Here is a 12,658-nt window from a genome sequence, read left to right on the forward strand (position 1 = left end):
TCACGCTTGAATGTTTCAGATCATCGAATTAATTTTAATATCAGAGATACACTAAGTGAGTAAAAATACAGTTGATACAATACAAATGATTATTTCATTTATTAAGGAAAAATAACTGTCCAAACCAACCTGGACCTATGTCAAAATATAACTGTCCCCCTTGTTAAATCATAAATTAACTGCGATTAACCAGAGCTTTTTTGTTCAGTTTCACTAGCTTTTTCCTTGGTTTATTTATTACAAGTGAATGTCTTGCTATTATATTTTTCCTACCCCTTTTATTTCTTTGAAAGACAACACAGAGACAGAATAATGTAAAAAAGAAAGAGGGAAATAAATGGGCTCAGGGAAATCTGTTGTGTAAAAAAAATACAACAAGGATATATTAAAGTGGAAAATATATCAGTGCTTAAGAAATAATTGAACAGTACAATAATTTGAAAAAGGAAAAAAACATGTTTTAAATATATTTGAGTGGTAATAAATATGAAAGAAATAAAAGGAGTAGGAAAAGTACAGCAGATTGATTAATTGATGGATTATTGAATAAATCTCTTCTTTTTATTATTTTGTCACATTTAATAGGGCACTAGTTTATATTTCTAGCTACTTTTTGGCCCAGTAATCATTTTATTGATATTTATTTATATTTATTTATTTCTGTATTAATTCTTAATTATGGCAGGATTGATCCTCCTTACTGAAGCACAGTGAGCCTTACTTGTCTCAGTTAGGGACATAAAACCCCACCTCACATTTTACAGAAACATTTCGATGATCCCCAAGACATTTAGGAGACAAAGGTGGAAACATTATGTTATATATGGTGTGCGTCCGTTACCACTGCTCTAAAACTAACCCATTATTTCAGAAAAAACAACATGATAGTCACAGTCAAACATAGTGATTCTTTATTGATCTGAAACATTAAAAGTAAAAAATGTAAATGTAAGAAAAACACAAACACAGAAGAATCTGTCTGTAAGGGTCAAATATTTGGTCACAGCCTAATGTGGGACTTGAAAAGGCCCTTTTTGCTGTGTTTGTGAGGCTCAGTTAGAGACGGTGGCACAGACTTTTTGTGGATGTAGTGGGTTTGCAACCACACTGAGTTTAATTGTCGGCTGTTGGTCGCTCTCCAATCAAAATTGGAATGCTCCCCACACCATTTGAGCCCTCCTTCCCTCCTCCTTGCATATGACCTGCAGAGAAAAAGTAGCATATGTCCCATCATCTGCCCACACCATATGCCATGCCTATGATCATTTTAACTCATATGCTTTATTTAAAATCTCCTTTCTTGGCTAAAGCGGGCACTGGTACTGTCATAAATGCATCTGGCATGCTGCTTATCCAGTCATCATCATTTCATTCTTCAGATCAGTTATTGCATTTTTCAACTAATCCTGGACTTAAATCCAAGTTGCATAAAATCAACTTAATTCAAAGAAATTTTCAGCATATAATCATATTGACTGTTGTAACTATTCGCCTACATTACAGTCATGACATGTGCATACGTGTGTGTGATGTATTGCCCTGTGTTTGACTTTGGTCAGTGTCTTGGAGAGTCCCAGCCGGTTGGATGAAGAGCACCGGCTCATTGCAAGGTATGCTGCGCGCCTTGCAGCTGAGGCGGGCAACTCCACAGTAAGTACCTCACAAAGCCTCATCAGGTTTCAGTCAATCTATTAATTACAGTGCCTTGCTAAAGTACTCGGCCCCCTTGAACTTTTCAACCTCTTGCCACATTTCAGGCTTCAAACATAAAGATATAAAATTCTAATTTATTTGTGAAGAATCAACAACAAGTGGGACACAATCATGAAGTGGAATGAAATTTATTGGATGTGTCAAACCATTTTAACAAATAAAAAACTGAAAAGTGGGGCGTGCAATATTATTTGGCCCCCTTGCATTAATACTTTGTAGCGCCACCCTTTGCTGCAATTACAGCTGCAAGTCGCTTGGGGTTTGTCTCTATTAGTTTTGCACATCGAGAGACTGAAATTCTTGCCCATTCTTCCTTGCAAAGCAGCTCAAGCTCGGTGAGGATGGATGGAGAGCGTTCGTGAACAGCAGTCTTCAGCTCTTTCCACAGATTCTTGATTGGATTCAGGTCTGGACTTTGACTTGGCCATTCCAACACCTGGATACGTTTATCTGTGAACCATTCCATTGTAGATTTGGTTTTATGTTTTGGATTATTGTCTTGTTGGAAGATAAATCTCCGTCCCAGTCTCAGACTCCAACAGGTTTTCTTCCAGAATGGTCCTGTATTTGGCCCCATCCATCTTCCCATCAATTTTGACCATCTTCCCTGTCCCTGCTGATGAAAAGCAGGCCCAAACCATGATGCTGCCACCACCATGTTTGACAGTGGGGATGGTGTGTTCAGGGTGATGAGCTGTGTTGCTTTTACACCAAACATAACGTTTTGTATTGTGGCCAAACAGTTAGATTTTGGTTTCATCTGACCAGAGCAACTTCTTCCACATGTTTGGTGTGTCTCCCAGGTGGCTTGTGGCAAACTTTAAACGAGACTTTTTATGGATATCTTTGAGAAATGGCTTTCTTCTTGCCACTCTTCCATAAAGGCCAGATGTGTGCAGTGTACGACTGATTGTTGTCCTATGGACAGACTCTCCCACCTCAGCTGTAGATCTCTGCAGTTCATCCAGAGTGATCATGGACCTCTTGGCTGCATCTCTGATCAGTCTTCTCCTTGTTCATGATGAAAGTTTAGAGGGACGGCCGGGTCTTGGTAGATTTGCAGTGGTCTGATACTCCTTCCATTTCAATATGATTGCTTGCACAGTGCTCCTTGGGATGTTTAAAGCTTGGGAAATCTTTTTGTATCCAAATCCGGCTTTAAACTTCTCCACAACAGTATCTCGGACCTGCCTGGTGTGTTCCTTGGTCTTCATGATGCTCTCTGTATATTGCACGCCTCACTTTTCAGTTTTTTATTTGTTAAAAAACTTTGACACATCTAATAAATTTCATTCCACTTCACGATTGTGTCCCACTTGTTGTTGATTCTTCACAAAAAATTTGAATTTTATATCTTTATGTTTGAAGCCTGAAATGTGGCAATAGGTTGAAAAGTTCAAGGGGGCCGAGTACTTTTGCAAGGCACTGTATAGAAGCTCTTCGGCACCTTCCTTATTGTTGCTGGAAAACTGTAGAAAGGTGGATTTTGTCAGTGATAAACTAGCTTTTATGGCGTAAACCTCTCTCTAAAAATTTTTGTTCACGTAGGACCCCAAAGTTAAGAGGTTTAACATCCCAAATTAAAAGCACGACATTATGTAAACTATTCGAAAATCAGATTTTTGTATCTTTACAATGCTGCTTGTTGCCGCTGCAGCTGTTTACCGTTCCCTCGACATTTTATCTCTTTAAAACCACAAACCTCAATGTATTTTGGGAAATTCTATGTGAATGACCATCACAATGTGGTGCATAATTGTAGAATGTAAGGAAACGAAACATGGTTTTCATATATTTTTTACAAATAATAAAAGTATGGTCTCTGGTACCACAAAATAAAATCCAGTGCAACCAACCGCCTTCAGAAATCACCTAACTAGTAAATAATTTATTCTCAGTATTGACACAACAATTCAGAGGTTTGTTAATATCATGGAAGGTTATAAGGTACCTCAAACCATGAACATCCCACAGAACACTGTTCAGTCCATCTAAAAATGAAAACAGTATGACACAGCTGCTAACCTATCAAGGCATGGTCATCCACCTAAACTATCTGACTGAGCAAGGAGAGCGTTTAGTAGAGAAGCAGCCAAAACACCCACGGGTATTCTGGAGGAGCTGTGGAGATCCACAGCTCGGGTGTAAGAATCTGTCAACAGGACAACTATTAGTTCTGCACTCCACAAATCCGGTCTTTGTTAACAAATGGCAAGAAGATACTCATTGTTGAAAGAAACTCAGTCCTGTTTACAGTTTCCACAAGTTATATAGGGGAGATAGCAAACATGTGGTGGAAAAAACTGTCTGGTGGAAAACAAAAAAATGCATTACTCCAAACACACCATCTTTATGGTGAAACGTGGTGGTGACAGCATCATGCTGTGGGGATTCTTCTCTTCCGCAAGGATAGGGAAGCTGGTCGGAGTTGATGGGAAGTTTCAGGAAGCTAAATACAGGAAAATCCTGGAAGAAAACTTGTTAGAGGGAACACAATTTGTATATTCTGTAATGCAAAAACTGAACAAAAGAGCAAAGTGTACCGGAGTCAAATTCCTTGTTTGTATGCACGAACTTGGCAATAAAGCTGATTCTGATTCTGATTCTGAAAAGGCTTAAGACTGGGTTGGCGGTTCACCTTCCAGCAGGACAAGAACAGTGAACATACAGTCTGAGTTCCAATACAATGATGTGGATGAAAGCATCTGTATGTCTTACAGTTCAGACCAAAACTGAGTGGCAAAAATAATGTTCATAGATGCATTCTATCAAATATAACTGAGCTTTTGCTATTTTAAAAAGAAGAATAAGCAAAAATGTCAGTTTCTAGATCTGTAAAACTGAAAGAGACATAACCTGAAAGACTCACAGCTGGAATTGTGAAAAATGTGGTTCTCCAGAGTATTCACTCAGGGGATCTGAAAACCAGTGCACACCACACTTTTTATATATCCCTTTCCTTCCAGTCCTCAGTTATGCTCAAGCCAATAAAATACACAGAAGTCTGTGGTCATAAAGTGACAAAACGTAAAAAGAAATACAAGGGGTATGAATACTTTTGCACAGAGCTGTATTTTGAACTTTTCTTCTCTCACCAGTTTTAATGAGGAGGATTTTGTTTTGCAGCAACAGTGTCCTCCAACAGATCTGAGTTTCAACTTTGATGCCAATAAGCAACAGAGACAGCTGATTGCAGAGCTGGAGAACAAAAACAGGTACAGTTAATTATTTCACCTAACTTATTGTTGCTACAGATAGGTTTTTATGTGTGCCCAGCTTTATAGTATTACACAACTGTAGATTAGTTTGAATTTGGTGACAATGTCTGTGTTACGCTAAATGTCCTATTACATTTAAAAACACACAGGCTGTGTGAAGATAAACCCATTCTTTAACTGTAAATCATGTAAAAACAAAACAAGACCAAATGTTTATGCACATTTTTATTTTGATGGCTGGATTACACAGAAGCCAAACAATTTTAACACAAAAGGTTATAATGCTGCACATTTTGAAAGAAATTTTTATTTATTTAAAATCACACTGAGTGTATATATATATATATATATATATATATATATATATATATATATATATATATGTGTGTGATGAAATAGTGTGACATTTTAAGAAAAGCTTTACAAAACAGCAAAAGATTGTTAATCGTAGCTACACTGTAACTGTCTTGGTGTTTCAATGAATAAAACGTTCATCATGAGGCAGTCTTTTTTATGCTTATCTCATTACTTTTAAATTGTCAGACTGAGAATTTGGTTCTTCTGCCCAAATCAGGGAGATCTTGCAGGAGATCCAGAGGCTCCGTTTGGAGCATGAACAGGCCTCTCAGCCCACACCAGAAAAAGCCCAGCAGAACCCAACGCTTCTGACGGAATTGCGGCTCCTCAGGTATGAGCCTGCCACTGAAGCAACACGTGACACAACATGCCTTAGCTGACAATAACAGGAAGATACACACAAACAGAGGGCAAAGCATGCCTCACAAACACCTCAAACCTCCTCTCTTTTTGTTTGCTGAAATGACATCTTCCTAACTCAGAAGTTTGTTTTTAAATTTGCTACGACAGCAGCAGCAGCACAATCATTTGTCATGCCGCAGAGCTTTGGTCATCCTTAGGTTCATTTCTTAGAAGAGAACACTGATCTTGACTGAGTCAAGTCAATCCTGCAGTGCTTTAGATTTTGTTCTGGATTTTTTGTTACCTCCAGGGTGAGTCAATCATGTGCTCCTGGAGTAGTTTTCAGCCACTCCTGGAAAGGTTCACTACTGCTCTGCGTTTTCATTTGACAGAAAAAGAAAAACCGAAGACATACAGTATGTAAAGGGAAAAAAAAGATTTTACATTCTGTCTAGATGCTGTCCTTGCTTTGTTTGGTTTGACCTTTTCTCTGCCCCAGACTAAACCTTGTCTCAAGACCTGCTGGCTTTACAGCCTGTAAACATTAGATTTCACTGGCAGCATCAGTCTTCAATTTTCTGTTGTTTTTTTTTTCTTTTGGGTCTTCTTTGCTCCACTACAGAGTGCTGGTCTAATGTTCCAGAATGAAAAGGCACCAGACTCATTTTATCTTCCCGAAAGATCAGGAAATATACAGTTACACACTATAAACACCAGAGGGTGATAATTAGCCACACTCCATAAATGGATATTCACAAACACTAAAGGGATGCAAATCTAATATCCCCACCTTATTGCTACTTTATTTCTTCTTTTAGTGCACGTATTTTATGTGAAGTTGTTTAAAGCATTTTTTTGCTCTTATCAAAATAATAATTAAATCAATTTTAAAAACTACTAAGCTGTGGAGGGGAGAGAAGAGGAAGGCCTGCAGTAAATGGCTCAGGCTGGGGGTCAAACCGAGGACTGTTTGCTTCACAGCACAACACAATTTGTTACTCATTTCTAGTTTTGTTTTTGTTTGTTTTTCTAGATTTATTTAGAATATTTGTCTTATATTCATTTTCTTTTCATGTATTGATTTTAAACAAGGAAAAAGTTTTGTGTAAGATAAAGTTCTCAAAATGAAACTGTGACATGAGGTGTGCTTTCACATGAGGAACGTCCATTGCTGCTGCAACTACAAGTGTAAAAAAAACTGATTGCAATGGCGGAAATGTTCCCCAGAAAATTACCCTGGTAGGGATGGAGTGCTTTTGTTATTACCCTGACCCTTTTACATCACAGACTTCTGCTTTTAGCCATCTGCAGAGAAATACCAAGTAAATCCTAAAGGGGATTTAGTTGTTTCAAACTTGGGCCTGAGAGGAGTTCGGTGAGGCCATGAAGAAGGACTACCGGTTGGCCTCGAAGCGATTCTGGCAAACCGTCCGGCACCTCAGGAGGGGGAAGCAGTGCTTCGCCAATACTGTTTACAGTGGGGGTGGGAGGCTGCTGACCTTGACTGAGGACATTATCGGGCGGTGGAAGGAGTACTTCAAGGATCTCCTCAATCCTGTCATCACGCATTCCCTGGTGGAAACAGAGGCTGCGGACTCGGGGTCGGACTCTTTCATCACCCAGGCTAAAGTCATCGAGGTGGTTAAAAAGCTCCGCGGTGGCAAGGCTTCAGGGGTGGATGAGATCCGCCCTGAGTACCTCAAGTCTCTGGATGTTGTAGGGCTGTCATGGTTGACAAGCCTCTTCAACATTGCGTGGCGGTCGGGGGCAGTGCCTCTGGACTGGCAGACTGGGGTGGTGGTCCCCCTTCATAAGAAGGGTGACCGGAGGGTGTGTTCCAACTACAGGGGGATCACACTCCTCAGCCTCCCTGGTAAGGCCTACGCCAGGGTATTGGAGAGGAGAGTCCGGCCGATAGTCGAACCCCGGCTTCAGGAGGAGCAGTGTGGTTTTCGTCCCGGCCGTGGAACACTGGACCAGCTCTATACCCTCTACAGGGTACTCGAGGATTCATGGGAGTTTGCTCAACCAGTCTACATGTGTTTTGTGGACCTGGAGAAAGCATTTGACTGTGTCCTTCGTGATGCCCTGTGGGGGGTGCTCCAGGAGTATGGAATCGGGGGTCCTTTATTAGGGGCCATCCGGTCTCTGTACAAGCGGAGCAGGAGTTTGGTCCGCATTGCCGGCACTAAGTCGGACCTGTTCCCGGTGCATGTTGGACTCCGGCAGGGCTGCCCTTTGTCCTGTTCCTAACTTTTATGGACAGAATTTCTAGACGCAGCCAAGGGCCGGAGGGGGTCTGGTTTGGGGACCAGTGGATTTCGTCTCTTCGTTTTTCAGATGACGTGGTCCTGCTGGCCCCCTCTAGCCAAGACCTACAGCATGCGCTGTGGCGGTTCGCAGCCGAGTGTGAAGCGGCTGGGATGAAGATCAGCTCCTCCAAGTCCGAGGCCATGGTTCTCGACCGGAAAAGGGTGGCTTGTCCTCTTCAGGTTGGAGGGGAGCTCCTGCCTCAAGTGGAGGAGTTCAAGTATCTTGGGGTCTTGTTCACGAGTGAGGGAAGAATGAGCAGGAGATCGACAGACGGATCGGTGCGGCTGCCGCAGTAATGGGGGCACTGTGCCGGTCCGTTGTGGTGAAGAGAGAGCTGAGCCGAAGAGTGAAGCTCTCAATTTACCGGTCGGTCTACGTTCCTACCCTCACCTATGGCCATGAACTTTGGGTCATGACCGAAAGAACGAGATCCCGGATACAAGCGGCTGAAATGAGCTTCCTCCGTAGGGTGGCCGGGCGCTCCCTTATAGATAGGGTGAGGAGCTCGGCCATCCAGGTGGGGCTCGGAGTAGAGCCGCTGCTCCTCCACATTGAGAGGAGCCAGTTGAGGTGGCTCGGGCATCTATACCGGATGCCTCCTGGACGCCTTCCTCGGGAGGTGTTCCAGGCACGTCCCACCGGGAGGACGCCCAGGGGACGGCCCAGGACACGCTGGAGGGACTATGTCTCTCGGCTGGCCTGGGAACGCCTTGGGTTCCACCCAGAGGAGCTGGAGGAGGTGTCTGGGGAGAGGGACGTCTGGGCGTCTCTGCTGAGTCTGCTGCCCCCGCAACCCAGTCCCAGATAAAGCGGAAGACGACGAGCATGAGTACGAGAAGTTGTTTCATGTAAGAACTTTGTACAGCATTGATGTTCTGAGGTACAAATAAAAACAAACACAACCTCACCTGAATGTACATCATTAACAGATTTTATGTTTATTCTTATGAAAGAATCGAGACAAGTTCGTGCTTGTGTGTATTTGCTCAGTTTTTAGTGACTCATTGTGCAGAACGCCGGGTTATAATCTTCAAAATCTCTCCTCCGACTCAAATGTGACTGAATGCAGAAGTCTGCATCCATGTCAAACATTTTGAAGTCTTTACAATTAAATGTTTGCAGGGAATTTGGAGTTATGGAGAGAAGCACCTGAAAATAGCACTGGTTATACAGGTCCTTCTCAAAAAATTAGCATATTGTGATAAAGTTCATTATTTTCCATAATGTCATGATGAAAATTTAACATTCATATATTTTAGATTCATTGCACACTAACTGAAATATTTCAGGTCTTTTATTATCTTAATACGGATGATTTTGGCACACAGCTCATGAAAACCCAAAATTCCTATCTCACAAAATTAGCATATTTCATCCGACCAATAAAAAAAAAAGTGTTTTTAATACAAAAAACGTAAACCTTCAAATAATCATGTACAGTTATGCACTCAATACTTGGTCGGGAATCCTTTTGCAGAAATGACTGCTTCAATGCGGCGTGGCATGGAGGCAATCAGCCTGTGGCACTGCTGAGGTCTTGTGGAGGCCCGGGATGCTTCGATAGCGGCCTTTAGCTCATCCAGAGTGTTGGGTCTTGAGTCTCTCAACGTTCTCTTCACAATATCCCACAGAGTCTCTATGGGGTTCAGGTCAGGAGAGTTGGCAGGCCAATTGAGCCCGGTGATACCATGGTCAGTAAACCATTTACCAGTGGTTTTGGCACTGTGAGCAGGTGCCAGGTCGTGCTGAAAAATGAAATCTTCATCTCCATAAAGCTTTTCAGCAGATGGAAACATGAAGAGCTCCAAAATCTCCTGATAGCTAGCTGCATTGACCCTGCCCTTGATAAAACACAGTGGACCAACACCAGCAGCTGACACGGCACCCCAGACCATCACTGACTGTGGGTACTTGACACTGGACTTCTGGCATTTTGGCATTTCCTTCTCCCCAGTCTTCCTCCAGACTCTGGTACCTTGATTTCCCGAATGACATGCAGAATTTGCTTTCATCTGAAAAAAGTACTTTGAACCACTGAGCAACAGTCCAGTGCTGCTTCTCTGTAGCCCAGGTCAGGCGCTTCTGCCGCTGTTTCTGGTTCAAAAGTGGCTTGACCTGGGGAATGCGGCACCTGTAGCCCATTTCCTGCACACGCCTGTGCACGGTGGCTCCGGATGTTTCTACTCCAGACTCAGTCCACTGCTTCCGCAGGTCCCCCAAGGTCTGGAATCGGCCCTTCTCCACAATCTTCCTCAGGGTCCGGTCACCTCTTCTCGTTGTGCAGCGTTTTCTGCCACACTTTTTCCTTCCCTTCAGACTTCCCACTGAGGTGCCTTGATACAGCACTCTGGGAACAGCCTATTCGTTCAGAAATTTCTTTCTGTGTCTTACCCTCTTGCTTGAGGGTGTCAATAGTGGCCTTCTGGACAGCAGTCAGGTCGGCAGTCTTACCCATGATTGGGGTTTTGAGTGATGAACCAGGCTGGGAGTTTTAAAGGCCTCAGGAATCTTTTGCAGGTGTTTAGAGTTAACTTGTTGATTCAGATGATTAGGTTCATAGCTCGTTTAGAGACCCTTTTAATGATATGCTAATCTTGTGAGATAGGAATTTTGGGTTTTCATGAGCTGTATGCCAAAATCATCCGTATTAAGACAATAAAAGACCTGAAATATTTCAGTTAGTGTGAAATGAATCTAAAATATATGAATGTTAAATTTTCATCATGACATTATGGAAAATAATGAACTTTATCACAATATGCTAATATTTTGAGAAGGACCTGTAGTTATATTGCTGAAAATCCAATTTTGTTTAGAAAAAAAATTGTCTCTGTTCTACACAATGGTGGCAGCACCAACTAATAGTTTCCAGTAGCAACTAAGGAGCAGCAACCCTCTCAGCATCAGTGGGTGTAATTCACATAAGCAGCACTGCAGTCCAAATGTCCACAAAGGTCTGGGGAACATTAAAGGTTCAGGGTGATTTAATCCTGGGGAATAAAAGGTTCTGGGTAGCATAATGGAGACATGCCTATAAGGGTTTGTGGAAAATGCCATGAAATACTGTATCTGAGTATGCTGTGACCATATTGAAGCAAGACGATCTTAGTATAGTTAGATACCATAAAAACTGGAAATACAGTAAATCATAGATTAGATTAGATTAGATTAGATTAGATTAGATTAGATTAGATTAGATTAGATTAGATTAGATTAGAGGAAGCTGTGTAGAGAGTAGGACCCCCTCAACTCAACTCCCATTAAAGGCATTCATCCATTTGTTTATGAAACAACTCGGTAATGAAATTAATTATTCTGTATATAAATAGCTTTCAGTTTCTGTCAACTCAGTCTTCTCTCAAGGTAAACTTAACATTTTTTTGTTTTGGATTTACACCGTAACTACAACACAAAGGTCTTTTGGTGAATTGTACTCAAAACCTGTGTGCAAATTAATAAACTTAAAACATGTGCCATGTTGCTTGCCATCCACAGACACAGGAAGGATGAGCTGGAGAGGCGCATGTCGGCCTTGCAGGAGAGCAGGCGGGAGCTGATGGTTCAACTGGAGGGTCTGATGAGGCTGCTGAAGGTAAAACTGTCTCCTGATTCCAGAACATTTATTTGCAGGTGGGAGGATGAGACCTGGATGTAAGTAGAGCATCACACGTCTTGGATCTGTTGTTCTTCTTTGGATTTTACTGGCTTGTTGGTGCTAATCTACCTTAGATAATTGGGATTTGAATAGATGAAATGTGTGTACCTCTCCAAACGCAAGAAACTACCTTGATGTTGTGCCATGTAAATGTGCTGTGTGCTGCATGCAAAATTCACTTTCTCCTTCTTTTTTCATTAATTCTGTTGCTCTCGCTCTTCTTGCTTTTTCTCTGCTTACCTTTGTTGGCTGATAGGATGAGGAGCAGAAGCAGGCTGTAAGTTGCTCTTAATTCAGTTTGCAAAGCGCTTAGTTGAATTTCTCTATACTTACCCCTCTTTCTCATTGATACAATTTGCACAAATTGATTTAAGAAAATTTACTTTCGCCTCTAGCAGCTGATTGCCACAAATCTCTAACAAAGAGTCATAAAACTCTGTGGCAGAAACTCAGTGGAAAAACTCTGAAACAAAGGAGTGGTCAGGCGAGGCCCAGACCGCAGATGCTTAGAATGAAAAACTTTTAAAAGTCCAACTTCTAACTCCTGGCTGATTTGGGATCAGCTGGATTAAACATGAACACACACCTTGCACAGCAAATCAAACACTCAGCATAAAACACTTTAATCAGTATTGAATGCAACAAGTTGATACCTTGGATTAACTACTGGTGATTCTAAATCACCTTAACTATGCCTCATCCTGCCAAGACCTCTAAATGTACCTATCTGATTTAATATAAAAAGAACGAAATTACTCTGACGTTGATTTCTCCTCTCCACCAGTTGAGGATGGGTCAGGTCTGAAGAAAAATGAGGGAGGGGGTTAATCACGTGTTCGTGATCAACTCAAGAAAAAAAAAAAACGGTAATCTTCTCATCCGTCCAGGAGGGGAAAATACGAAGAACCATTTAGTCGGCTGAATCAACAAGGAGGAAACTCATCTCCTTGGAAATAAAACCTCTGTGGGTTTTCACCTGCGCAGGGTGTCGGCATGGTCTTCGATCGGTATATGAATCTTCTGACCTTCTTGTATCAGACAGATTTCCAGATTTCAAGCT

At 41.9% G+C, this 12,658-nt stretch overlaps 1 protein-coding gene across 10 annotated transcripts in view; it reads left to right on the plus strand.

The window, feature by feature from the left end:
• Positions 1–12,658, plus strand: part of dtnbb (dystrobrevin, beta b) — a 63,684-nt gene that overhangs the window by 38,542 nt on the left and 12,484 nt on the right. For 8 of the 10 annotated variants that reach the window (XM_047345230.1, XM_047345232.1, XM_047345229.1 and 5 more), the window contains 5 exons: positions 1,560–1,650; positions 4,840–4,928; positions 5,506–5,619; positions 11,439–11,535; positions 11,855–11,875. In XM_047345230.1, coding sequence (XP_047201186.1) covers positions 1,560–1,650; positions 4,840–4,928; positions 5,506–5,619; positions 11,439–11,535; positions 11,855–11,875 — 412 coding nt within the window. The remainder of the gene's footprint in view (positions 1–1,559; positions 1,651–4,839; positions 4,929–5,505; positions 5,620–11,438; positions 11,536–11,854; positions 11,876–12,658) is intronic. The other 2 variants (XM_047345235.1, XM_047345238.1) reach the window with 1 other exon arrangement.

This window comes from Girardinichthys multiradiatus, chromosome 19 (genome assembly GCF_021462225.1).
Source record: "Girardinichthys multiradiatus isolate DD_20200921_A chromosome 19, DD_fGirMul_XY1, whole genome shotgun sequence".
NCBI lineage: Eukaryota > Metazoa > Chordata > Actinopteri > Cyprinodontiformes > Goodeidae > Girardinichthys > Girardinichthys multiradiatus.